Source organism: Trichomonas vaginalis, chromosome VI (assembly GCF_026262505.1).
Source record: "Trichomonas vaginalis G3 chromosome VI, whole genome shotgun sequence".
NCBI classification, from domain to species: Eukaryota; Parabasalia; order Trichomonadida; family Trichomonadidae; genus Trichomonas; species Trichomonas vaginalis.
This window is the reverse complement of record NC_067208.1, coordinates 19,460,867-19,487,090: the sequence shown is the minus strand read 5'-3', so window position 1 is coordinate 19,487,090 and position 26,224 is coordinate 19,460,867. Positions and strand designations below refer to the sequence as shown.

Genomic DNA, 26,224 nt, shown 5'->3' with positions numbered 1-26,224 from the left:
AGGTCAGTTTGTTGGTATTATACCTAAAGACCCTGAACCAGAAGAACAAGCTCCTGTTATACAACAGCCTGAACCTGCACCACAGTCTAGTTGGCAACCAAATCCAACACCTCAACCGTATTAAAAAATTATATTTTTACCGTTCGATAGTAGTTGTATATGAAACTAAGTTCTAAGTAAAACGCATGGTATAATGGAATTATTCTCTTTCTTCCATCTGTAGTAAACCATACTTGAAAGTCTGAAATACTTCCACTCGGCGGTTCATATAGCTTTGTAGGTTTTTCGTAAAAGTCATTTGCCAAGCATAAGAAAGAGTTTTGTGCACCAGAAAATGAAGCATGAACTATAATAGCATCTTGGTCGAAAACATTTTCATATGTTCCATTAGGGTTTTCGACTTCATAAAAGTTCGGGTGTACTGGATATGCTGCAGGCTGATTTAACATCCTCAAAAATCTATACCATGCCAAGTTGTTATATTTTGTAGAAATATAAACGTTTTCTCCAAGGTCTTCTATTCTATTGATTTTAACAGTTGCATTTTTCCTGTCATATATAATATCGAGATGGTACTCTCCTTCGTCAATGTTGTACTGTTTTGCATATTCGAGATAGATATCGTTTATTTTTTCTTGAAAAGCTTGAAGAGTTGTTTCTAAGTTTACAAGCAAATTCACTTGTAAAAGTTTTCCCTGTTCAAATTTCTCATACGTACGTTTTTCTTTGTTATAGTATCGAACTTCAAAACCGACCGTAAATGGGAAACCATGTATGGCTTCTGAAATGAACTTCATTCTACGAAAGCCAACAGCTTTTGTGACGGATGGGTCTCTTAACCATCTTAGTGGGTAGTCAAAACGATAGCCTTCATGCTTTACGGTCTCTGTCTCAAACTTTTGACCGACATTAGTAAAAAGTTCATCTAATGGTTTAGTTGTAGCAACTCTTGAATTTTCTTTTTCTATTGAAAGCATTTTTTATCTAGAATAAAAATGTCGAAAGAAACAGCGTCTATGAGAGAAATACAACACAACCGACAACTCATTATACAAGCTCTAAATAAGAACACAACAAACTTTTCAAACTATTCTAAGATATCTGAGTCATTGAAAGAAGGAAACTTAAAACTGACATTAAACCCATTGACAGATGAGTTTCTGTTTCAAGACAAGAAGAACAATACTGTCTGTATAAATCCAACAAAAGGAACTTTAAACGAGAAGCCTATAGATGAACTTCTTTTGAAAGCAGATATTGACAACAAAGCTGACAAAGAGTATGTCATTGAAAAAGTTCAAGAAGAACATGACAGAGCAGATGCAACATATGCAACAAAAGAGGATGTTGAAAAGAAAGCTGACAAAACATATGTCAACAGTGAGTTAGCATGTGTGACTAGTGCGTTAGTGAAGAAGGCAGATAAGGAATATGTGGATGAAAAAGACAATGAAATTAAAGAAAGGGTTGAATGGTATAATGAACGGACATCGAAGATTTTAAAAACGAAAGCTGATACAGGATGGGTTTCAGGATGTTTAGACCTTAAAGCCGACAAGAACCATACACATACCATTGCAAATATTACAAACTTACAAGAAACCTTAAACAGGAAAAGTGACGTTGGACATACACATAGCTTCTTCTCAACTGTTGGTATAGAAAGTATTTTAGGAATGATTGAAGAAACTGGTGGGGGTGGATTATATTTTAAACCTCCTAACTTTCCAGAAGGTTTAACATCGGATAAAGACATTAGATGTAGAAATGTCTATGTCATGGAGGATGAAAAAAAAGTTAAATTCACTGCTCAAGATTTATATGATAAAAAAGCTGACAAAACAGAGCTTCAAACATTAAAGACAGAAATACTTCAAACACTATATCCTATAGGTTCTATTTATACGTCAATGAACTCTACCAGACCAGAAGTAGTACTTGGTTTTGGAACTTGGACTCAAATAGTCGACAGGTTTTTGTATTGTGCAAACTCTTCAAAGGAAACAGGTGGAAGTAAAACGATTTCAGGTGAAAACTTACCTGCACACAGTCACTACATAAATTTAAGTACATCTGAAGCAGGTTTGCATAGGCATAAATATTGGGGTTGGTCAACAATGACAAAAGGTAAAGGATATGATGTTAAAGACGACGTTCAGTTTGCTATAAATGGTTCCTGGGATGACACTTGGAGAGAAGGAGACCATACACATCGCGTTTCAGGGTATACGCAAACAACGGGACAAAGTAAAGACTACATGCCACCTTACATGACAGTTTACGCATGGTATAGAAATGCTTAGTCGTCATTTTCAACTTCTTTAGCATATTCGTCAGGAGTTGTCTTATATTTGTTAGGAACTGTCTTTGAAAGTATACCACCTTGAACTTTGACAAGTTTGAAACGAGGTCTGACAATAGTAGTTTTATCTTCTGCTTGCAGTCTGTACATTTTGCCATGTTTGCCTAAAACTTCATAATATTCTCTTGTATACTTTCTTCTATTTTTACGAACACGAATGTGAGTACCTGTCGGGTACTTGTTGTTGTCATAGTCAATAGTATTTTCATATGGGTCGCGTTTAGGTATTTCTATTTTTACTTTGTCACCTTTCTGAAGTTTGAAGCCCGGCATTCTTTCTTGTTCATCCCTTTTGACTAAATTGTTAAATATATAGTCTTTCTCTAAGTCAGGGTTGTTTTTCATTTCTTCGGGGGAGTGGTTTCCCAAACCTTTTTGTTTACGGCTATTGTAAATATTTAAAACTTGTCTCATCTTTGCCATGGAGAAGTGTCTGTACTTGTCGTCATATGACATCTCACCTACCTCACCACCTTGTGGTTGGTTTAAGTCTCTTAAGATTTTTATACAACTGTCAATGACACCAAGAGCAGAATGGTTTTGGTCGACAATGAAATATTGGTTTACATTTTTTGAACGCAGATAGTTTTTAATATCGTCTGATTTGAAAGAACTTTCATAGTCAGACGATAGTTTTGTTGGATGGTATTTGTCAACGAATATTGTCAAAGCAGTTTTCACATCTAAAATATTTTTGGACTGTAATGGTATGGCTTCACAGTATCTTGTGTTTTGACCAACAAATATTAGCCAGTATGGTGGTCCATCTTCTCTATACCTCGGAATGTTTTCCAAGATATCCATAAACCAAGCATTTGGTGTTGAACTAAAGATTTTTACCATGAGTGCTTTCTTTGTTGCCTTAGAAACATAGGGGTCCTTGTTTGAATTCGTCATTTTTAACCCATAAGAAATGGGTTTATTTGGCGCATTAGCAGGAGTCGCATCCAGATTTTTGCCCGCAGTGGGAACAATAGCCAGAGGTGTATTTGGAGTTGGAAGGAAGATTTTGAGTACATTAGGTATACTTAAAGAGAAAGCACAACCTATTATACAAACTGTACAGAAAGGTTGGGATGTAGCACGAGATGCAACAAATCTTATTCCAAATCCTGAAACAAGAGGAAAAGTTCAAGGATGGATGGACAATGTAGGAAGACAAGCAGGAAACTACTATAACAAAGCAAATGACTACTATAACCAAGCAGGGCACTATATGGACCAAGGTGAAAGATTCTTTAACAGAGGATATAACCATGCACAACAGTGGGTAAACAATAACCAACCTCAACCGCCTCAAACGTGGGGAATGTAAAATTTTTTACTGAGATGAAATGAACAATACAGCTTTGAGACAAATGGGTTCAAGATGGATTTGTCGACTTCCAGCAGTTACACCACCACGTGTTTGTCAAGTTCTTCCTATACCTCAGGAAGTTTTAGACCGACTTAAAAAACCTAAACAACCAGTTGAAAACAAACCAAACTAAAATTTTTTACTGAGATGAAATGACGGAAGAAGTTGAAACGGTAGATTTGACACCACAAACAAAAAGTTCAGAACCATTGTCAAAACCTGTCAAAGAACTTACAGATGAAGAGAAAAATTCAATAATAGAAAATGCCAGATCTGGAAATACAAACTCTAACTACAAAGTCACTTTTCATAAAAATGGAACGGCTAGTATCTCAAAAAAGAAACAGACTCTCACAAATAAAATATTGAAGTCTGAAGGAGCTAAAGAGACAACAGATGGAAAAGTTTACTTCACTGACCAACAGTTCATTATAGAACATCTCATTGACTTAGAGTCGAAATATTCTAAACTTTACAACAAACACAAAAAGTTGAAAGGAAAACAAAAACAAATGGCATATGATATTTATGAAGATGTTGACGACACAACTGTTCCAGCAAGTGAGGTAAAGTCAGAGGAACCAAAAAGTGACGAAAAACCAATAGAAGAAGGTGAGCCAAAAACTGAAGATAAACCAAAACCAAAGTTTAGTTTCCAAACTAAACCAAGTCAACCTTCATTAGCTGGTATGGGTTGGCGTCAAAGACTTATGGCAGCAGGTGGTTATGTTAAGTAAAGAAAAAACATTTTTTTATTTTTATAAAAATGCCCCCATATAGAATGGATAGAAAATCTGCTAGAATAAAAGCAGAGTTGCAAAGATATGGTTGGAAAGTTTCGAAAAAGTTTAAATATAGGAAGGGAAGACCCATAAAAGTCTATGACAAATTGTCTGGTCTTCGCTATGAAATGGATTTGGAAACAGCACGTGCAAATTATCCAAACAGACTAGAGAGGTTAGAAGAAGAACGTCTTATGGACATGCCTTTCGATGTTAGTGAACCTCAAGTTGAAGGACACGACGGCTTTGCCAGATTCTACTGGAAACATGACGAACAATTGTATCCTTTGAGAAGGAAAAAAGGAAAAGGTGAAGACGCACATGCTCCCATGGAAAGAACAAGATATGCATATGAAAAGTATCGTGAAGTTAGAAGTAAAATTACATCTGGTCGAACCTTTACAGTAAACTTTGACGAAGGAAAGAACAAAGAAGGCTTCATGGGAGTACTTGCTGCCATACAAGACGGAAATAAGAAAGGATACAATCTCAGATTGACCATAACAGATTTGGACGGTCATATATACTATGCACATGGCAATGAACAAACAGCCGCACAACTTCTTGACGCTTTCAAGACTACAAAGAGAGAACAAATGGTTGACTCCGACTCAGACATCCTGAATGCAATTGAAGGAATTGCAAGTGTAAAGTTCGAATGGTACCAACCTAACCCTCAAGCAGTCAGACAACATGCTGGTTATTTCCCGTTCAGAAATAAGTCTAACATTGACTTGACAAGGTATGGAATTTACAATTCAATTGAAACAATTGTCAATGAACCTTGTATTCTTACATGTCTCAGGAACTCTGGTCTTGTTACAGATGAGAAGATGAAGTATCTTGAGTCATGTGTGAAGACAAGGTACATTCTCAGAGGTCAATTGACAAAAGTTGCACCGTTGGCAAATGTGAATATCCGAGTTAACATTCCTACAGCTAAAGGTTCTTCACACGATGACTATGTTGTTGACAAAGATTTACCATGGTTGAAGATTGTACTTCTCCACAACCACTTCATGTTGAACGAAAGTCTTACAAACCCATTGTTCGGAAAAGGTAAGTGCAACATTGTCAGAGCTGTAAACATTCTTTTCGAGAAAGGTTTGTTGGAACCGATTCCAGATGACAAGCTGACAGAAACTTTTGTACCAAAAGACGAAACAAACTTTTCATTGTTAGCAAGACCTGTGGTTGTTCCAGACAAAGTTCTAGTACAAAAGAAGTACACAGTTCCAAAAGGAGTTGGATTGTTCGGATACCAACCTGAACCAGAAGAACTTCCAATGAGGTTGCAAGAACTTCAAGATGCTATAAACAAACTTCCATTGAGGCATCCGATCGACGTCAAATTGTATTGGAGAGCATCTGAGTTAGGTCAGAAGGTTTTATATGAAACTGGCTGCTTCGACGATGTTTATGAGATAACAGGCGAAGTTTCTCAGAAGATAAGAGACTCACTTGAATTTCCACGAACTGGGCCGATTGGTTGCGACAAGTTTGACTCAGACGAAAAAATATACTATGTCGACCTTAACGCTGCGTACATGAGGTTTGTCCAATATATTCCGACTGGAATTCCAAACGAAGATGGTGAGTTCCCGGGAAGGAACTATACAGTTGGAAAAGTCATACAACAACTGTATGATATTAGGAAAGCTTCAAACCCCAAACTTGCAATGACATTGAAATTACTTATGAATTCGACATGGGGATATTCCATTAAGAAACCTCAAGCGATGAAGAGTAAACACTATGAGAAGGTCGACAACTTTGTTGAAAGGTTCTCTCCTTTTGTCTTGAAGTACGAATTTACTCAAGGTCAAAGTGGCTTAGTAACCACATTAAAACCTATTGTCGAACATTGGTCTTACCCTCAGTTCGCAAAGGCAGTCCTTGACAACTACAACAAATTCTTCTCCGAAGTTAAATCCAAAGTGAAGGTATACTATGAGAACATCGACGCACTCATGACGAACGAAGAAGGATACAACAAACTCATTGAAATGGGTTTAGTCGGTGAGAAGATGGGCTGTTTTAAGCTAGATAAGGTATTTTCCGAAGTTCATGTAATATCGAAAAGGAAATATTGGGGTATGCTTGAAGACGGCACAGAAATAAAACATTGCATGAAATAAAAAATTGCATGAAATAAAAAATTGCATGAAATAAAACATTGCATGAAATAAAAAATTGCATGAAGTAAAAACGTTTTTAAAACAGTATATTTTTACATATATTAAATGCTTCAGGTTGAAAAACAAAGAACAAAAGTAGCAGATACAAAACCGTTAGACTATATCTTTACAAATGCTGGTAGGAATATATCAGATGAAGAAATTTCATCCGGATCATACAGGTTTAACTATCCAATTCGCTGGCTTCAAAGTCCTTCAGATGCAAAGGCAATAGGATTTAGAAGAGTTTTGTTTTCAAATAGAACTAACGCGTTTATGTTCGCAGTATATTTTCATGGGCAGTATAAAGGTTCTGATGGTCTAATAGAAAAATTTGACGAAATGAAAATCTTTACTATTCGTTCAGACGAAAGTCTTGAGAAGACTCTAAATGACTTTCAAACTCAAATAAACAAATACTACTGGGAATTTCAAGAAAAATACCACTCTTTACTAAACGGAACTTACTATCTGAAACTAGAATATGATAAGATGAATTCAACCGTTTCATTTCAAAAGATTGAAATTAACCCTCCAAGAGATACAGAGTTTTTATATTGGGGAGTAGACAAACGTTCTTGGGCACAATTTCTTCGGTTACTAAACCAGAACGAACCATTGCCACCAGATGGTCCATTTAAATTTATACTTCCACCAGCAGATTTGACAGTTTATAGAAACGTGTTTGACCCTCAAAATGTTATATGTCATGCAAGTTTCAGTTCAAGCAACAACAGTTTTCTTTGTATTGGTAAGGACTTTTATGACTTTGCTTCTAAATTCTACGAACCACCTAGTAACAGTTTCTCTGACTTTCAAGTTTGGTTCACACAAACGGTGTGCAGCATATTATACATTGTACTATGACTTTTATCTCGAATTGTCTTTCATATACAACTACGGAAAAGTGCTGAAAAAGTATTGAAAAATGAGTTTTTGGTTGAAAAAAGAGGTGGAACCAAAAGTGGCTCGACCTCAAAACAAGCATTTTGTGAAGAATATACCAACCGCCGGAATTCCGGCGGTTGCTTTTTATACAAAATTCAACAGGTGAATTTTCATGAATTTCCTTAAGATAGAAAAAAATATATTTTAGGCGACCAGGTCACTCGGTCACTCGGTCACTCGGTCAACTAACATCTTTTTGAAAATGGTGACAACATGACATTTTGACAACAACACAGGAAATAGATTTCATCGTATATGTTTTGTCATGATTTCATCGTACATGTTTTGTTGAGATTTCATCGTAAATGTTTTGTTGAGATTTCATCGTATATGTTTTGTCATGATTTCATCGTACATGTTTTGTCGAAACTTCATCGTACATGTTTTGTCGAAACTTCATCGTAATGAGCGTAAATCAGACAAAAATATATATTTTGGTTTTTTTAAAAAAAATATTTTTTTATTTTTATTGTAAGAACAGTATGACAGTCGAAGCAAAAACGTTCACGAACAAATCTAATGGCGAAACATTCACAAAAGGCACTTACAACGGTATTGAAGTCTTACGTAGAGACAAGGATGGTTATATAAATGTAACAAATATGTGTCAGCAGTTTAGGAAGGACTTTAGAAAGTTGTTGGAAAATAAGTCCTGGGAAGAGTATTTTGAGGCATTTTGTGAAGAATATACCAACCGCCGGAATTCCGGCGGTTGCTTTTTATACAAAATTCATGCAGGAATTCCGGATGAAATCAAACAGGTTAGAGGAACGTATGTAGACCCAAGACTTGTAAACTATATCGCAATGTGGGCTTCTCCAAAATATTGTATAGCAGTTGGAAAAATTCTGGATTCCATAGACAAGAAAGTTCATGAGAAATTAGATGAAGAAGAACTTGAAGATACAGTAGAGAATGCAAAACCTTTGTTTGAAGAAGAAGTTAGAAAAATGCATGAAAAACAAATAGAACATGAACGTGAGATATGTTCTGGTTATAGAGACTCTCCATACGAACTAGACCAATGGGAACAAGAAGATTTAAAGAGAGAATTTAGAGAATATGAACTCGCTAAGATAGCATTAGAAGCTGCAGAAAAGAAGTTAAAAGCTTGGGGTTGTTTTGTACAAAAATATTGTGAGTAAATGAACCATTTTTTTTCTATCATCGTAGAAAACACACAAAACTCTTGAATTTTGTATAAAAAAAGCAACCGCCGGAATTCCGGCGGTTGGTATATTCTTCACAAAATGCTTGTTTTGAGGTCGAGCCATTTTTGGCTCCACCGTAGAAAACACACAAAACTCTTGAATTTTGTGCTGAAATAAAATAAAGGTAGTTTTTTAAAAAAATATTTTTTTATTTTTATTGTAAGAACATGTCAGCAACAACAGCACCAAACTCGTTAGTCATGAACCCAACTTCAATGTTAGTAGAGATGAAAAGCTTCATTCCTTCTTCATATACTTTCGAAACAGAAATCCAGAAGATAAAGCAGGAACTTCTCCAAGGAGATCTAAACTGTAGTGCGAAAGATGAAACAAATGAACAGTATCTTTATGAAATGCAGGATATTATTGACCATCTACCTAAACTTCCTGAAATACAACAACAAAAGCTCACTATTCCAGAATTCGATGAAATAGAAGTCAAAGCAACTGACTCAGTAGAAATAAAGAAGTTCATACGTAAGGTAAACTATGAGTTTCTTGGATTTCATTGCAACCACAAAGTCATTGACATATATAAATCTGGGGAGTTTAAGACCTACGACAACTTTGTTTCGTTAGTTGCTGAGTGTGTATGGCAGATAAGAGATAAAGATAGAAGAGGTAAAGTATGGAACCAACAGATAAAACCAGCAGCCTTTGAGTTAAAGAAGACCATCTACGCCTTACTTGTTTTAGCAGGACAAATTTCAGAATATAACGCAAAAATGAACTCACAATGTTCAAAATGTAAAGCAGCAACAAGGAAATATAACTACTTCCGTCAAAGAGATAGAAAGAATGAGAAAAAGACCATACTGACTTAAAGAAAGAAGTAGAGAAACCAGCAGAAGATAAAATGGACATGTTGACATTTCTGAACAAAAACTATCCAACTGCTAACGATCTCCTTCTTTCAGATGTCAAGAAGAAATATAAAGAAACCTTCGGCATAGTTAAAACTTTTGATATCCTTCGTGAAGAAATAGAAGCTACAAAACTGTTTAAAGTCATGAACCATCACAACATATACCATGTCAAACGCTTGTAAATAGTTATGGTAGAAATATATTTTTGTCTGTTTTACACTCATTGACGATGAAAGTCTTGACAAAACACATACGAAGAAGTCTATTTCCTGTGTTGTTGTCAAAATGTCATGTTGTCACACTTTTTCAGAGAAGTTCATTTAACCGAGTGACCGAGTGACCGAGTGACCGGGTGACCTGGTCGCCTAAAATATATTTTTGCTGAGTAAAATGACCAAATTTCATGAATTTCCTCATATGTTTGCGTTCCTAGGAAAATCGAGGAACGAGATTCCATTCGAAAATCGTGAAAAAAACTCATGAAAATCGTGAAAAAATGCGAGTACGTAAAAAAACGTACTCGCCAAAACTCTATGAAAATCGTAAAAAAACTCTATGAAATCATATCTTTTATACAAGATAGAAAAAATAAAATTAAAGTTAGTTTTTATTTTTTTTATTTTTTTATTTTGTATGTAAGAACAGGAAATGTTAAACATTGAGTTTGAAACAGTTAAAAAGATAGACAATGACACCAAAGTGGTTAGAATAGGTGATTTAAACGTAAGATACTCAAAGAAATACAACAAATATTCTTTGTCAGACATTCTAACACTATCTGAAAAGAAAACATCCCACGACTGGGTTAGAAATGCTTCTACTCAGAAAATTTTGACAAGAAATCCTGAGCTTATGATATCGGTAAGATTCTATGGAACAAGAGCATATCTCATCGACAAAAGTCTTATACCAGTAGTTTTGTTATGGTTAGACCCAGTTGTTGGATATAATTTCATAACATATGGTTTGTTCGACTCAGAACGTTGCAGTGAGGGCTTACTTTACATCGTTCAGAAACCGAAGGACTTCAATACAAAAAGATATAAGATAGGAAGAACATATAATATAACTCAAAGATATGACAGTACAGTCAATAGAGTTAAGGTTGTGTTTGTTAACGATATGAGAGCTGCTGAAACAGAACTACTTGAAAAGTTTGAGAAAATGTATGGTGCTCCCACGAAAGGTAAAGAAACGTTTGAAGTAGATGAGATAGATAGTGCTATAAAATTATTTGACGAAGTTGCTGAAAAATACATGTAAAGCGTTTATTTTTGGTCTTTTATACAAGATAGAAAATAACGCTAATTTTATTTTTTTTTATTTTTTTATTTTGTATGTAAAGACAGATATGTCAACAACAGAGAACACAACAACTGCTATCGTTCATGAAGATATAAATGAAGAATATGAGTGGGTTCAGTATAACAAACAGTTACGTCTCATTCGTTCGGTCAAAGATGACATGTACCAAATGCAAAGTATTTTGAATGCTCTTCGTTCTACAAAGCAAGCACGTCATTGGTTTGAAAACCAACAGACAAAAGAACTTTTAGAAGAATTTCCTCATATGTTTGCGACCGGCGGAAAACCGCGGGTCGAGATTCCGTACGAAAATCGTCAAAATTTGCCAAATGGTTTGAGAGGTTGGTATGTACATAGACTTCTTGTAAATGCTGTTGCAATGTGGGCTTCACCTCGCTATGCTTGTTATATTTTCATGATGTTAGATGAAATTCATAGACAAGAACGTGAAGAGCTAGAGAACAAGCTTGAAGCAAAAGACAAAACCATACAGAAAAGAATACCACGTTCGGTACCAAAAGGAAAGGAAAGAAAAGAACTATAAGTATATGATTTACACTGAAGAGATGGAAAATGAAGAAGATAAAGATATGGTTATGTTGCATTTAGTCAGAAGAAACAACAAAAGCTTTTACGACCTTGCTAAGATTTACAAATCTGACAGAAATTGGTTTATCGCGAAAACTTACCGATTTCAATGACACCGAATGAAGATGTTAAACAGATAGTTCAAGATACGTTACCTCAAACACACTATGATATGAAAGGTTGTACAATACTTACATTCAAAGAAGATTTGCCATTACTGAAAGAAAAAATAACAGAGTATTTTGACAACTTCAAACAAGCAGAGTAAATGAACCATTTATTTTTCAAGCTTGACACCAAAGATGGCTCAGGTAGCTCTATAAGGTAAATTGTCTTGTCAAATCCTTCTGGCATTCCGAGTCCTTCCTTCCAACAGGAAAAAAATTTCCTTCCAACAGGAAAAGTTTTTCCTTCCAACAGGAAAAAAATTTCCTTCCGACAGGAAAAAAATTTCCTTCCAACAGGAAAAATTTTTCCAGTTGTCCGTCCGTAAACCATTCAAATTTTCGAAAATTGAGAACTTTTTGGTCGAACTTCAGAAAAAGTTTTTCCTTCCAACAGGAAAAGTTTTTCCTTCCGACAGGAAAAATTTTTCTTTCCGACAGGAAAAGTCCTTCCTTCCGACAGGAAAAGTCCTTCCTTCCGACAGGACACAAACGGATGGCTGACGTTCCTCTTCCTGAATGTCTTCCAAAGCCAGAAGAACCGACAGCCCCAGCACCACAACAGACTAAGACTAAAACACTTACATTTTTACGCTTGACTTTTTACAATTTGAACTTTGTTTGCGTAGATATGAATTCTGAAAGAAGTATGAGGGTCTTGTATGACTTTGTACTTCTCCCATAGTTCATGTCTGTCAAACTTACCTGCCATGGACTCTTTCATAAGTTCCATGAAATCGTCTTCGGACAATCCGGGGAAAAGTATAATATCAGTCAGTATTCTCTTTACATCCTTACTTAAACTCTTGGCTGTCTGTACACAAATGACAACTGAAATGTTAAAGTGTCTGAGCTTCTTAAGAATTCGACACATGTCTTGTTCTCTATTCTTTAACAAAGGATGAGAAGCGAAATCATCTAAGATAAGAAGACATCTGTGAGGGTAAGTCTTCCAATCGTAAGATTGCAATTTCTTCGAAATGTATTCTATCTCTTTCTGTTTGTTTCTGAAGTGTTTCTTCTCTAATATTCTCTGCATTTCCTCATTTGGGTCTTTAAACTTCGAGTTTATATACTCATTTATAGCATTGTACTTCAAAACTCTTCTTTGGTACTTTTTTATCCAATCTAACAACTCAGTATCTTTTATACATACTAACTTAGACTTCTTTATAATATCTTTGAACGAATTGACGGTTTGGTCAAATTGACCAGAAGTCGAACAAATGACTACTAACTCATAGAATGGGTTCTTCTCATCTAGTTCTTGTTGTTGTGCAGCCATTTTAAGATAAGTGAAAGTCTTACCCGACCCAGGTGGTGCGATTAGACCTGTTATACCATTCTGAGCAAATAAGAACTTGTCATGTATGGGTTTTATCTGAGCATTTTCCAACTTCCTCTTGTTCTTGTTTAAAACATTCTCAAATTTCTTGTCAATGTCAGCAAACTTTTTTTCTAACATATTTTTAGAAAAATTAAAATTTTTATCTTTTAGAAAATGTCTAGCGATTTCGCTATCTATATTCGAGACAAGCTTTTCGACAGCAAAACATCTGTCGACCATAAAATCTTACATAGTGTAAACAAGAAAGGGGAATTTGTTCTAAAGTTCTGTTTCTGGGAATATGACAAGAACCATAAAACATTAAGCAGAGCAGTCTTAAAATTTGTCAATGACAGACTTGTTGACAGAGATGACGCCTCTTGGAGAGATGAAGTCCAACAAAACTTCTTAGAATGCAAAGAAGACACATGCGCTGTTCTTGAAAATGAAATAGAAAACAGAATAGAAGAGCTATTAAATGACAAAGCACTTTTACAAAAATATGGTTCTGAGAAGTTTGACATAACTCCACCAGAAAAGAAGAAGAGAGAAAAGAAAGAAAAGAAAGTAGAAGAAGAGAAGAAAGAACCTGAACCAGAGAAGGGGAGATATGACATGTAAAAATAAAATTTTATTTTTAGAACATTTCTGGGTCAATGTCAATGTTCTCTTCCTCTTTAGGAGCAAACACTGGCTTAGACTCTAAAATCTTTTTACCCAATTTACCTTGACTTCAACTATCTTAGACTCATAATATTCATAGTCGTCTGCTTTCTTTGGTTCATAAGGTATAACAAGTTTGTATGCTTTGCCTTCTTTAAGGTTTGAGAACCTTCTGTTCAAAACTTTCTTTGACTGTTAACAAACCTTCTATGTCTAAGTCTTTCAAATTTCGCACCATTTTAGTCACAATAGCAAACTTAACTGGTTCGATGTTCCAAACTTTGTCAAATGTAGACTTTTCAAAATGGTAGAAGTAAACATTTCAAATATGTGAATGGGTCTAGTTCTTCTTTAAGTCTGACATATACTTGTTTACTGAGATGAATTTCGTCATCTTTTCTATCGGATAAAAAAATATTTTTTTTTTAAAATTTACTCAGAAAATTTTTTTTGTATATACACCATTCTGTACGTCTAAAAGACTTTTGACATTTGCCAAGAATGTTCGTTTAGACGCTGTCATATAACCATACTCTTGACAATATTGTTTATTACGAATCGTACAATGACCTTTCATCTAAACACTCAAAGTCAGTCTCATCTTGAACAGTTCATATACACTCTTGTTTGCTTCTAACAATGTTTGTCTCTCTTCGGTATGTGGAATTTGTCTTGGATTGAACTTTGAATATCTAATGTCATGAATATGAGAACAAGTGGTTGTAAAAGTCAGATGTCAAAGTTTCTGCTAAGTCGTCAAAATATTCTGTATCTTGCATATGAGAATCTGACGTTCTGACAACTACATATCTTCTGTCAGAACTTTCTAACTTCATCGGAACGGCATTGTTTGAAACCATGATGAAATTTGCAACATTTTCACAAACTCTCTGGTCTTTATATTTTCTTTCAACAACTCCGACATTGTCTGTTATAAGACTCTTCAAAGCATCTGAGTTCAAAACTTTTGTTGTATCTATACTTTGAAGTTCGTTACATACTATAAGTTTCATATTCTCTATTGAAGAGTTAAACTTACCGCAGATGTTTTCTAAGTTGTCATATTAGGGTTCGAATAGCCCTCTAACAGTTTGCACAAAATATCTGTAAAGAAAGTGTTCTTACCTGTTCCTTGTTTTCCAATTATAATGAGAGCAGTTTCATTTTTAGCACTTGGATGTTGTAAGATGTTTGCAAACAAATAAGATATACTCATAGACTTTTCGTTTCCATTGCATATAATTTTTTGACATGGTCTAACCAAGCTTCTATAACATTTTCTTTCCATTCTACTTGTTCGTATTTATATCCAGTGAAGATAGAATAGAAGTTTGGAGATGGTGTATAGAACTTTATACCACGAACTGAAAAATCTTCAAGTTTTGACAATAAGATATCCCAAGCATCTAACATCTTCATGCCAACTTGTACGACTTTTATTTTCTTAAGTTTCTGTTTACATTCTTGTTCAGACACTATCGTCGCTCTTGGTTTGTTAAAGACTACGTCCCATTCTTTCATGACATAACATTCTGGGGCAGAGTCAACATAAATGACTAAACGTTTCAAATTCTCGACTGCTTTGTTATAGTCTCTAAATGGACACATATTTCTGAAGGCTTGGAAGTCTAAAAATCTGAAACATCTATTCTGTACATTTTTAAAAATAAAAAAAAATATTTTTTTATTCTTGACTTTGTTGTTGCATTTGTTGTTCTTGAGCTATTTGTTGCATTTGTTGTTCTTGAGCTATTTGTTGTTGAAGTTGTTCTTGTAATACAATACTTTCACCAGTTGCATCTTCCAATTCGAAACTTTCTGCCGTCATTGACAAATACATAGGACATAAAAGTTTTACAGGAACAAAGTTTGCGTCAACTAAGGTTAAGTTTATGTTTGCTAAAGTGTTTGAGTTTACTAAAGCTGAAACTCTGCATTCGAATGAACAATAGGCAAACCAGCAGAGAATGTGTTGTTTATACGCATGAGTATCTTTTGGTCATAGTAGTTTCTGTCGACATTCGAATAGCACTTTGAACCTAAGTTTGAAACAATATATAAAATAGGTGTGCTTAAAGTCAATGGAACGGATAGACCTTGTATGACACCTTTTCCTGTTATAGGAAATTGTTGGTAGTAAAACCAGATATAAGTTTTGTATTATAGCTCATATCGTTTATAGTAAACTCAGTCGGACATCCAAACATAATGAAACCTGCTCTAGTTGCAGCACATGTTACATCCGTCCTTAAAGTATTAAATAAGTCAACAAAACCTGTTGGTGGTATATCTGAGTAAGTATCTTCAAAGAAGTATTTTTTACCATTCACAACAATAAAATCTTCTGGTGTCAAAAGAGCAAAACAGGCTTTAGTCGTCATCGTGTTTAAGGTCAGTTTACAATATCGTCCTTGAGGACTTTGTAAGTTTGTTGTTATAGAATTATATGACTCAGGGTTTTTAGTCGTAATAGTATAAACCACTATGTCTTCTGCCATTTACATATATTTAAAAGTTTTCTGAAAGTGGAGAAGAACTTCATCTAAACTTTCACATGGCGTTTCTTGAAGTTCTCTGTCTAAGAAGTTCAAATATTTTGTAAAGACATAGAACTTTCCTTTGTCTACACGAACAAACAAAACAGGGTCTTTCATATCGTTCAAAAGTGTGTAAAGTCCTTTACATGAAATAAAGTCTATATTATTTTTCTTCAAACATCTTTCAAGAAGTTTTGACATTTTTACTTAGCAACTAAATTTTAATGAATGTTGTGGTCGTCAAAATTTTTTAAACGTCTGGGAAACTATATTTTAAGTTCAACGTTTTCACCTCCTTTCATAACGTATATCTTGTCAATGACATTATATGAAACACCACAGCAAGCAATGTCGGGTTCTATTTCTTTGATGTTTATATCGTCTGCCTCTGTCAAAGTTTCAATAGTTCTTTCAAAACTTCATGAGGTGCGATGACATATGAGTTCACTTTTACAGGGTTGTGTTCGACCAAGTTTAACATTATACCTAAAGCTTGACAAATCTTCTCCTGAGTTTTAAGTTTATCTTTAAGTTGCATGTAGTCGTTTCGAATATCTGCAACAGAACTTAAGTCTCTGCTAACTTCAGGATATGTTGGTTGTTCTTTTACAGGAACTATTGTTATACCATCTTCGTCTTCGTATGGTTTCCCCACTTCAACATCTCTTTCTTTGACATTGACAATAACACTTTGACTGTTTGTTTGAGTTGGTGAATTTAACTTCACATCTGCCACCGCCATTAAACCTTTTGAAACACTTACGCTTCTATTTTTCGGAAATGACATTTTACTTAGAATAAAAAGATGGACGTATTTGAGTATCTCTTCGAATTGAAGCAAAACAAAGTTTACACACACAAACAATACAAATACACTGATAGAATAGTTCTTTATACAAACAATGGAAAATGTTATAGAATAGCAGTCTTTGCTGAACCAAAATATTTTCATAAAGCAAAGAAAGTTGGTATAACTGAAATGGTGAAAGTTCTTGACGTTGACAAAAATATAACAACAAAACTGACCGATATTTCTAAAGGTAAGTTTATAATACAATACTATGTCAAAACTGGCGTACTGTCAATATTTGACGGAGAGAAGTCAGTTCAAGAACAACTTACTGACCTGCTGCCAAAATCTGCTCGATGGAAGCTGTCGTTATACCAATCTGAGGAGCCCCAGCAGGTTTCATCGAACGAATTTTCAAAAGAGCATCTTCCGTGAAAAGTGCTATTGGTTTTGTAAACTTCTTTGCTTTCAATTCATCTGGACCGTCTCTGTCACCAGTATATTGTATTTGAACTGTACCAACAGTTGAAATACCACCCATAAAGTCTTCTGAGTCAGCAAATGGAATGCCAAGCCAAAAGTTTGAACGGTCTCCATTTGTATATTGAGTTTTTTGACCTCCTGTATGAGTCCATACTTTCACATATGGCATAATAGAACTTTGCATTTCAGGGTTAATGGTTGTTGTGAAGTTGTTGTTAAAGTTCATAGCATCTAATGTCAAGTTGTATGACCTCATATCCTCAACTGTAGAATATTCTTCTCTTGGATAATATTTGCCATCTATGTTTATATGATATTTAATACCAGGGTTGTAGAAACAAGAATAGTCATTTATAGTTCGTCTGAACAGTACAAACATAGTATCTGCATGTTTCATTGCAGTTGTTAAGGCAATATCTGTTCTTGCACCTGGGTCAGCACTTTGGTTTCCAACTTCACCTGCAAAGTCTTTGACAGATATTTGGTGTATAGGGAACATAAGTGGAACTGCAATATATTTGGCAGCTAAAGCATTTGAAATATCTGGGTCCAACATATAGACTGCAAGTCTGCTTTCTATTCTCTTGCATTCAAACTTTTCGCATGTGAACTTAACTGGGTCCCAAGCAGTTCCAGCAGCATTGAAATAATAGTTTACTTCAGTGTTGAAGTTTGAGAAACCAAAGTCTAAGTCAACTTTGTCTTTGCAAAAGTCACAGAACTTGGCTCCACCAGTTCCAGCTACAGTAAGAGTGAATGGGTCTTGTGTTGGTGCGATGACTAAGTTATTTTTGCTTGGAGTAAGTTCGATAGAAATTTTTCCTGCCCAGTTTGGCAAGTATCTTAAAAACCTGAAGATGAGGAAAGATGACAAAGGAACTCTAAGTTTCAGTTTTACTTTAGTGGCAGCAGTTCCATCTGAACCAGAAAGGTTAACATAAACTCCTGGAACGTTAGGGTCAAGTCTTCTTATTTTCTCAATATTTGCATACTGGTCTGTTTGTTCTCTAGCTTGTGGTTGTACTGAGTTTCTCAAAGCGAACCATTCATAGTTTGCCCATGTTACTGTTTGAACTAAGTCAGAGTTAGAATATATCTTATATCCCATGAAAACTTCTGGAGCATATTGGTATCCGACATAGAAAATTCCATTGCAACCTTTCTTGTCAGACAACTTGGCAGAAGGTTTTATTTCAATGTCTTGTTCCACGTATAAGAATGAGTTGTCAATAGAAATAATATGAAACCTGTCGCAAGCAATATCTACTGTTGTTGAAGAACCTTCTCCAAACTCACCTACGTTTCCATAAGAAACAGCAGTTGTATATTCGTAAGTTCCAGGAACTATTTCTGACCTTCTAATGGCATTGTCGCATTCGTTATACCATTCGGAAACATTTCCATTCATGGCATCCAAAACTGTTGGCGTTATATTCTGAGCGGCGTACATTTCATATGGGTAAAAATATAGAATAGTTGGATTTATATGTCAGTAGTAGAACCCACGTGGACCAAACTTTACTTTCTTCCTGACTGAGTTTTTAACTCTTCTTTTTCCTTCATTGCCACTACTTTCACTAGATGAAGTTACTTCTTCACTACTTTCACTTTGTTCTACTCTTCTCTTCTTCTTTGGTGTCGCTTTTGGTAACTTGCCCTCTGCTTCAAGTTGTTGCATCTTTGCCTCATGTTCACCTAGTATGTTGTAAATTTCCCATGTCCTTTTTGCCTTTGGGCTCTGGTCGCCCATCTCAGGTAACCAATATCTTAGAAAGAGTTTGTCATAGTTTGTATTTGAGTCTTCGCGTATTGTTTGCATGACTCTTTCCTGAGTTCCCGGTTCAAGCTCTTCAAACAGTGCCTGTCCATATGGGATTAGCTCGTTTCCAAATATATGTTTTTGTAGCCATTCTGGTTTTCTTTCCATGTTACCAACAATATCTTTTGTGAATGGGAAAGCTTTTACCCAATCTTTCAGTCTTTCGTCGTTTATTTCTGTAGTTGGTTTTATTTTGTCAAGGAACATGTTTTTCAATACTAACATTTCATTTGGTACTGTCCATTTGAGTTTTCTTAAATATTCATCCCTTCTCGATTCATCGCCTGCAAAGTAAGTTTTTATGACATTTTGTAAACTTTCGTTTGCAAGGTCATGTACAATAGGTTCTCTTCCTTCTCTGTCCCTAACTCTCTTTCTAAACTCTTCACCAAATATACCATCTTTATGGTTCTGTGTAGTTCTTTGAGATAAATGTTCTAGAACGTCAGGTGTTATATTTCCATCAGCCATGTTCATTTCATACTGGTCCAAAATATCTGCATGTTTCATATCTTTCAATGGCATTAAAGCCGCGCTTAAAATACCAGCTATATCTGGTTCACCATTCACTTCCATTGCGTCTACAACTTCTTGGAATTGAGGTTGTAAGTTTATGAACCACCTATCCGGATTAGCTTTATGACCCCATCTCATTGTAGTTCCATAGTCTGCAGAAACAAAAGTAGGTCTGTTTCCATCTTGGCTAGGTTCTGAATGAACTTTAAACAATGTTTCATTTTTATATGTTTTGTTGAAATTTAACCTTTTATTTTCACCGAGTTCATCCAAAGATTGAACGTTAAATGCTCGTAAGTAAAAAGGGTTGTTGTATTTGTGTACATTTTCTTTCAGTACTTCCATTCTATGCTGAATATTTTCATCTGGTGTTGGAGTCTTTTGTATGTCGGCAAACATTTTTCGATATTCTTCTACTGTGTCAGCCGAATTTTTTTTAGACTCTTGGAAATATTCCATATTCTTCACATACACTTGTTGAGGGTCAAGATTTTCCGGCTGTTCCAAATCTTCATCTAGTTCTGTGAAGTTAGTTTCCAAAGGAGGGACTTGTTCGTTTCCTTCAGGCTCTTCTAGCTGTTGTTGCTGAACTATTTCTTCCATGTCTGGTTGTATCTGAACTTCTTCCTGTGGAGTTTCTTGTACCTCATCTGCTGGCATTTCATATATTCCGAGACCGTTTTCAACAATTTCCCTATCTACGTCATCCGCATTCATAAGCCTTTGTTCTTTCGTTCCGTCTCTATTTTTTACGCGTTTCATGACGAAAGTTGAATTGTCATTTAGCTCTGACATCAAATATCTCGGAGTAAATTCGTTCATGTCATTTGGATGATATGCTATTAAATCATATCTCTTAGCGAGCTTGTATTTTCCAGGTTTGAGATTATATCCGTTTTGGTGCTGAGCCATAAAGCTAAATAGGTTCGGGTCAGTATTTCCATCCTTGAACTTTCTAATAGCTTCTTTATATCTGTCACTAAAGTCAATAGTATCTGGGAAACCACACTCTTCTTTAAGCATTTTTAAGAATTCTTGGTTTCCTTGTTCTCTACTTCTTTTATGTCCTTGCTCTGTTTGTGGTTGTTGTTGTGCAGGGTTTTGAACTGTTGGTTGTTGTGCTGGTTGTGCAGGGTTTTGAACTGTTGGTTGCTGTGCTGGTTTTGGTTGTTGTTGTGGTGCAGGGTTTTGAACTGTTGGTTGTTGTGTTGGTTTTGGTGCATGCCTGTGTCTGTGTCCATGTGACGATGTAAATGTTTTAGGTAGTCCTGGTGCAGGTGCTTCTCTTGGAGGGTTTGGTGGTATATAAGTTCCACTAGCTAGTATATAAGTTCCACCAGCTGGTATATAAGTTCCACCAGCTGGCACATATGTTCCATCTGCAGCGTAATGTCCTACCTGACTTTTCGTTCTTAAGAAAGCATTTACTAGGTCTGTTTTGGTCTGTTGTAACTCTTTTTCTTGACTTTTCACAACAGTTGCTCTAACGGCGTCATAGGCACTTTGAACTGCCTGTCTCGTTGCTGCATCTGTTATTTTCGTCATATTTTGTGCTACTTCTTTTAACTCTTTGTCGAAACCTTCAGACTTCAGTTTCTTTCCAGATGAGAAGTCGTTCACTAGTTTCACCTTACTATGAAGAGCTTCGAAGGCGTTCTTAAAGTCAGCATTTGTTAAAGCTTCATTTGAACTGTCTTCATCCGCTTGTATTTTTGTCCTTATTGACCCTATAAGTTGGGCTGCTTTAGCGTTGGCTTGGGCATCTAACCAGTCATTGTTAGCTTTTATATATTCTGCGCTTTTCATTGCCTTTTGCATGGCTGCGTCGTTATTTTTACTTTCTTGTGCTAAGTTTTCATACTGTACGGTTTGGTTTTGCAACTGTAAAAGTTTTTCTGCCTTTACATTTGCTTCAACTTCTTTTTTATACTCATCGCTATCCATATATGTCTTCAGGGCTTTTTGTTTTATCTCTTCATCTTTCAGTACTTTATATTGAGTAGTATGGTTTTTCAAATTTATGACATCTTGTTCCATTTTTGCTACTTCTGCTGCTTTTTCTGACACTTTTTTCGCATATTGCTCTGTACTTAGTTCTTTCAGTTGTTCTTCTTTCTTCTTTTTCTCTACGTTTAACTCATTGAGTTTCTTTGTGTGTCTGTCATATTCTAGTTTCTTTTCGTTTTCACTTATTTGTCTCTGTATGTCTATGTTTGACTTTTTGACATCTGTTATTTGATTTTTGAGTGAACTCAAATTCATTTGACTTTGAGGGTTATAGGCTGTTCCGTCTGCAGCTCCACCATAGCCTGCCATTTTCGCTAAAAGTGCCGCTCTTAAACCTCCACTCTGTGCACCAATGACTCGGTTTAAAAGCATAGGATTGCTTGACATTTGTTGCAACATAGTGGGGTCATTCAGCATTTGTTGTTGCAACTGTTGTTGTGGTGTTAGTTTTACTATTGGATGTTTCAATGCTCTCTTCCTCTTACGTATATTTTTACGTAGCTTACGTGGCATTTTAAGTGAAGTTAAAAAGCGGTTTTTGACAGATGTTTATATGACACTTTCTCCGGTTTATAGGACCTCTCTCATATTCTATCTAAAACTCATAGTCATGTATGTCCTCTAACCATCTCATAACGGTTTCCAAACCACTTTTATCGGATGTAAAGTAAAAACATGGATGGTTATGTAAAACGTCTAAAGTTTCTAAAGAGTCTCTCAAAGTCCAGTCTACTTGGAACGCCCGTAACTTTTCTGTAGCGACGATAGACCCTTACTTGTCCGGACAACAGTTATACTATTTTGAGTTCTCTACAAAAATTTTAGGGGCTAGAAGGCACGAAGTGCCTGGAAGGCCCCCTTACCCAAAAAAACCTCATTTTATACTAAACTCATTTTATACTAACATCTTCGGGGCTAGAGGGCACGAAGTGCCTGGAAGCCCCACTACCTTTTTTTTTTTTTTTTTTATTATAAAAAAGAAAAAATAAAGCACGTTAAAATTTTTCTTTCTTGATTTTTTACAAAATCTACTTAGAATTATGCAAAATATGACTAAATAATTATAAATTTCAAGTTAAATTTTAATTTTGATAAATAATTTAAATTTCAAAATATCAAGTTCAGTTCGACTATGTATGTAGTAATTCCTCAATAAAGTGCCAAAACCCTATTAAAATATATGAACATTTTCAACATTTTAATGTTTTTATTTAAAAATTTGTTGGAATATGAGCTTCAAACAATTATTATGTAAATAAAAATAATTAAATATATGTATTTATTCGTATTACAACCGTAGTAAGTCGATTCTTCCTTTCTTCTACTGAGTTTTGAATTTGATTTCGAATTGTAAAGAGATTCAAAGGGAAAATACTAGCGGATAAAAACTACCTCCATGAAAGGGTCATAATGGAGTCAAGTTGTATTTTTTGATATTTTTTGCTTTTCGAGCCTAAATAGGTAGCCAAGATAATGCCTAAAAATAAGGTTCTAAATTCTGAAGTTTACATGATCCTCTCGTGTGCACCCTTAAAGTAAGTTTTTTTGTTCGAAATTTTAATATAAAACAAAAATATGAAATGTTCTTTACATTCTAAGGCAAATTGTTAATGAGCCATCTGCCTAAGCTTGAGTTTAAGCCTTGATATCTGTTTATTGATTTTGTCAAATTCTTCTTCGATTGCGTCTCTATCTCTTAATTGCCCTCCTTTAGGAATAACAAGGTTCAACTTTCTCTCAAGTTCTGCTTTTCTAGGTAACAATTTATCAATTTCCTTCCTTATATCTTCAGCATTTGTGTTTGAATAACTATCAAACGAGTCATTATAGAAATTATCTTGTTGAGGAGGCTGCCTGCTGAATCTGTCTTGTTGTGGTGGCGGAGGTTGTGCCATGGCCATTCTTGCAGCGCCGCCGCCAACTGGCATGTCTTCTGAGTAGTTTCCTCCTTGGAATCCGTCTGGAACATCCATTCTCTGTGGTGGAGGGGCCCTTCTTTCGAATGGCTCTGGTGCTTTGGTTGGTTTTTCACTGAAATTGTCAAATTTGTCGTCAAAATTACGGTCATTGAAGCCATATGATGGAGCTGGCGGTTCCTGCTTTTTAGGTTCTTCAAATGCATCCATGAAATCATCCTTTCCTTGGTTGTAATTGAAAGATGGTTTTTCAAAATCATTAAAATCATCATTTCCTTGGTTATTCCGTACAGGATATGGTGCAGGGTCATTAAACTTCGGCTCATTGAATGAATAATCATTTGTATTATCCATAGCACCGCTAAATGATTTTGATGAAACATTGAAACCAGAAACATGATTTTTAAGCTGATCAGCTACCTTTGCGTATTCATTTGCTTGCTCTTTGCATGAATTTTGAAGGTGAACAATCATCAAATCTTTTGTTTTGATGATTTGTTCTTTTGATTTAATGTCGTTTTCTAAAACTCGTATTCTTTCTTGAGATAGTTTGTTATTAATTCTTTCTTGTTTGAGTTGAGCACGCAAATCTTCATTTTCAGAAGCAAGATAAGGATCATTTTCATCTTCTCTTTGTTTTAGATCTTGCAATTCATTTTGAAGTAATAATATCTTTGTTTTTAATGATCTATTTTTGTTTTTTAATGCATTAATTATCTGTTTATATTGATCAATTTCGGAATCATCTTCACTTTCATCTTCTCTTCTCCTGCGTACATCTTTTCTATTGTGGTGATGCTGTTTTTGATAATGATTATCTGCATCTTGATCATAATCTACATCTTCGTTAATTTGACTTCTTGATGTTTCTTTTACTTCATATCTTCTTCTTGGTGGGGAATTTTGTGGCTTTTCTTCAATTTGTTGTCGATTTCCACGTCGCTTTTCAAGAAGAGCGCGTGCGAAAGGTTCTAAATCATTCATCTGAAATTTTTTATTTGAAACGTACACAGAAATTCAAGAAAATTTATTCTCATATGTGCTTACGCTCTAACTCTTTTTTGGTTGGCTAGCAGAATCCAAAATATTTCTGCTTCTTTCATTCATTTTTGCATAGATTCAATTATCTTACGAGATGTCATCGTGTTTAAGCACCATGGGTTCGCTTTTAACAATTAGGGGTATATAGATGCAATCAGTGTATGTGCCTATCATTTTGAATATAAAAAAAAATTATTATGGAAAAAAACTAAAAGGAATTGTAAGCATTCCAAAGAAGTACTTGTAAAAATAATAATAACAAACTGTTAAGTAATAGTAAAGCAATATGATTAATAAAACAAATATTTATTGGAGAGGTTTAAAAACTTGTGGGAACATTTGCCTTTCTAATTTAACTATTTCACTTTGTAATTCTTCATTATCCTTTGTCATCATAGCAAGTTGGCGCTTTAAAGAAGCTGCCTCATCTTTATATGCAGAAATCTTTCTAGAAACACTTGCACACATCTTTCTCATGTTCATTAATTCTTGTTGTTTCTGTTTTTCTGCATCCTTCTGAACTTGAAGCTGTGCACGTAAATCTTTAATTGTACGAACGCTGTATCTAAATTTGTTTGAATTATTGCTCTCTTTTTCGCGTAATTTTGATTTAAGTGTTAATAAATTCTGCTCTAATCTTGATAATTGTTCTTTCTTTTGGGCAAGATTTTGATTTGCTTGAGCTGTTGTTTGTTTTAAGTTTGGGGCATGAGAATTTCTCTCTTTTTGGATCTGGTTAGTAAGGTCAGCAATAGTTTGGATCTGTTTTTCGCGGTTTGCGCGTATAATTTTTGCACTTTCTTTTGCGCGTTTTTTAGCAGCTTCAATATCAGACTTTGCCTCATTTCTAGCTACATTAATATCTGAATTTAATTGTTCAATCATAGCACGAAGTCTAGATGCTTCTTCTCTTCTTTCTTGTAAACATTTTTCCCAAATTTTGTTTTTGCCGGCAAGTTGTGACTGATAATATGCTTGTTGCTTCGCTCTAAGTGCTTCAATAGATTCTAACTCTTGTTTTGTTTGATCGTTTAATTCAGAGATTTGATTTTTAGCCCATTCTTGACGATCTTTTTCATTTTCTTCGCCTTCCTGAGCTGCTGCTGCCAGTGTTGCTTGGTGTTTTGTAGTCTGTTGTTGTATTTGTGCTACATCAGATCTCAATTGTTGTGTTTGAGAATAATTTTCAGTTCCTTTATTTATTTCTTCAATAGTTGCCTTAATTGTCTCATCAGCCTTCATCTTCCATTCTTTAGAAAGATCAATGATGCTTGAGTCTGATGTATCCATTTTTCAATAAATTATAAACTGAAATTTGTCATTAATTTAAATTATAAAATATGATAGATAATTAGTAGACATTTA

General features: G+C 35.0%; 15 protein-coding genes and 4 pseudogenes across 19 annotated transcripts, besides 2 other annotated features; 10 read left to right on the top strand and 9 right to left on the bottom strand.

Annotated features, from left to right (window-relative positions):
• Positions 1–128: 128 nt before the first annotated feature.
• Positions 129–977, bottom strand: TVAGG3_0893860 (uncharacterized protein; the record flags this gene model as incomplete). The annotated part of the gene is made up of 1 exon (XM_051250969.1): positions 129–977. One exon carries the CDS (start codon positions 975–977, stop codon positions 129–131), a length of 849 nt encoding a protein of 282 aa, XP_051086444.1.
• Positions 978–1,868: 891 nt separating this feature from the next.
• Positions 1,869–22,868: a mobile genetic element.
• Positions 3,276–3,677, top strand: TVAGG3_0893850 (uncharacterized protein; the record flags this gene model as incomplete). The annotated part of the gene is made up of 1 exon (XM_051250968.1): positions 3,276–3,677. The coding sequence occupies one exon, from the start codon at positions 3,276–3,278 to the stop codon at positions 3,675–3,677; it is 402 nt and encodes a 133-aa protein (XP_051086443.1).
• Positions 3,697–3,852, top strand: TVAGG3_0893840 (uncharacterized protein; the record flags this gene model as incomplete). Its single annotated transcript, XM_051250967.1, has 1 exon — positions 3,697–3,852. One exon carries the CDS (start codon positions 3,697–3,699, stop codon positions 3,850–3,852), a length of 156 nt encoding a protein of 51 aa, XP_051086442.1.
• Positions 3,872–4,412, top strand: TVAGG3_0893830 (uncharacterized protein; the record flags this gene model as incomplete). The annotated part of the gene is made up of 1 exon (XM_051250966.1): positions 3,872–4,412. A coding segment is annotated over one exon (541 nt), but the record flags the coding sequence as incomplete, so codon positions are not given.
• On the top strand, positions 4,831–6,264 carry TVAGG3_0893820 (DNA/RNA polymerases family; the record flags this gene model as incomplete). Its single annotated transcript, XM_051250965.1, has 1 exon — positions 4,831–6,264. A coding segment is annotated over one exon (1,434 nt), but the record flags the coding sequence as incomplete, so codon positions are not given.
• Positions 6,745–7,603, top strand: TVAGG3_0893810 (annotated as a pseudogene). Its single transcript has one exon. A coding segment is annotated over exon 1 (859 nt).
• On the top strand, positions 8,109–8,726 carry TVAGG3_0893800 (uncharacterized protein; the record flags this gene model as incomplete). The annotated part of the gene is made up of 1 exon (XM_051250964.1): positions 8,109–8,726. A coding segment is annotated over one exon (618 nt), but the record flags the coding sequence as incomplete, so codon positions are not given.
• TVAGG3_0893790 (organellar and viral DNA polymerase type B) lies at positions 9,005–9,458 on the top strand (the record flags this gene model as incomplete). The annotated part of the gene is made up of 1 exon (XM_051250963.1): positions 9,005–9,458. A coding segment is annotated over one exon (454 nt), but the record flags the coding sequence as incomplete, so codon positions are not given.
• On the top strand, positions 10,352–10,966 carry TVAGG3_0893780 (organellar and viral DNA polymerase type B; the record flags this gene model as incomplete). The annotated part of the gene is made up of 1 exon (XM_051250962.1): positions 10,352–10,966. The coding sequence occupies one exon, from the start codon at positions 10,352–10,354 to the stop codon at positions 10,964–10,966; it is 615 nt and encodes a 204-aa protein (XP_051086437.1).
• Positions 11,055–11,864, top strand: TVAGG3_0893770 (annotated as a pseudogene). Its single transcript has one exon. A coding segment is annotated over exon 1 (810 nt).
• TVAGG3_0893760 (protein of unknown function, DUF4106 family) lies at positions 12,350–13,225 on the bottom strand (the record flags this gene model as incomplete). The annotated part of the gene is made up of 1 exon (XM_051250961.1): positions 12,350–13,225. The coding sequence occupies one exon, from the start codon at positions 13,223–13,225 to the stop codon at positions 12,350–12,352; it is 876 nt and encodes a 291-aa protein (XP_051086436.1).
• Positions 13,262–13,708, top strand: TVAGG3_0893750 (uncharacterized protein; the record flags this gene model as incomplete). Its single annotated transcript, XM_051250960.1, has 1 exon — positions 13,262–13,708. One exon carries the CDS (start codon positions 13,262–13,264, stop codon positions 13,706–13,708), a length of 447 nt encoding a protein of 148 aa, XP_051086435.1.
• Positions 14,582–15,408, bottom strand: TVAGG3_0893740 (annotated as a pseudogene). The gene has a single exon. A coding segment is annotated over exon 1 (827 nt).
• On the bottom strand, positions 15,435–15,921 carry TVAGG3_0893730 (annotated as a pseudogene). The gene has a single exon. A coding segment is annotated over exon 1 (487 nt).
• On the bottom strand, positions 17,813–19,010 carry TVAGG3_0893720 (protein of unknown function, DUF4106 family; the record flags this gene model as incomplete). Its single annotated transcript, XM_051250959.1, has 1 exon — positions 17,813–19,010. A coding segment is annotated over one exon (1,198 nt), but the record flags the coding sequence as incomplete, so codon positions are not given.
• Positions 19,050–19,889, bottom strand: TVAGG3_0893710 (protein of unknown function, DUF4106 family; the record flags this gene model as incomplete). The annotated part of the gene is made up of 1 exon (XM_001302324.1): positions 19,050–19,889. The coding sequence occupies one exon, from the start codon at positions 19,887–19,889 to the stop codon at positions 19,050–19,052; it is 840 nt and encodes a 279-aa protein (XP_001302325.1).
• Positions 20,104–22,415, bottom strand: TVAGG3_0893700 (protein of unknown function, DUF4106 family; the record flags this gene model as incomplete). The annotated part of the gene is made up of 1 exon (XM_051250958.1): positions 20,104–22,415. A coding segment is annotated over one exon (2,312 nt), but the record flags the coding sequence as incomplete, so codon positions are not given.
• Positions 22,869–23,431: a mobile genetic element.
• A 78-nt stretch (positions 23,432–23,509) lies between these two features.
• TVAGG3_0893670 (uncharacterized protein) lies at positions 23,510–24,802 on the bottom strand (the record flags this gene model as incomplete). Its single annotated transcript, XM_001302325.1, has 1 exon — positions 23,510–24,802. The coding sequence occupies one exon, from the start codon at positions 24,800–24,802 to the stop codon at positions 23,510–23,512; it is 1,293 nt and encodes a 430-aa protein (XP_001302326.1).
• Positions 24,803–25,154: 352 nt separating this feature from the next.
• On the bottom strand, positions 25,155–26,192 carry TVAGG3_0893660 (uncharacterized protein; the record flags this gene model as incomplete). Its single annotated transcript, XM_001302326.1, has 1 exon — positions 25,166–26,149. The coding sequence occupies one exon, from the start codon at positions 26,147–26,149 to the stop codon at positions 25,166–25,168; it is 984 nt and encodes a 327-aa protein (XP_001302327.1).
• Between the last annotated feature and the right edge of the window lie 32 nt (positions 26,193–26,224).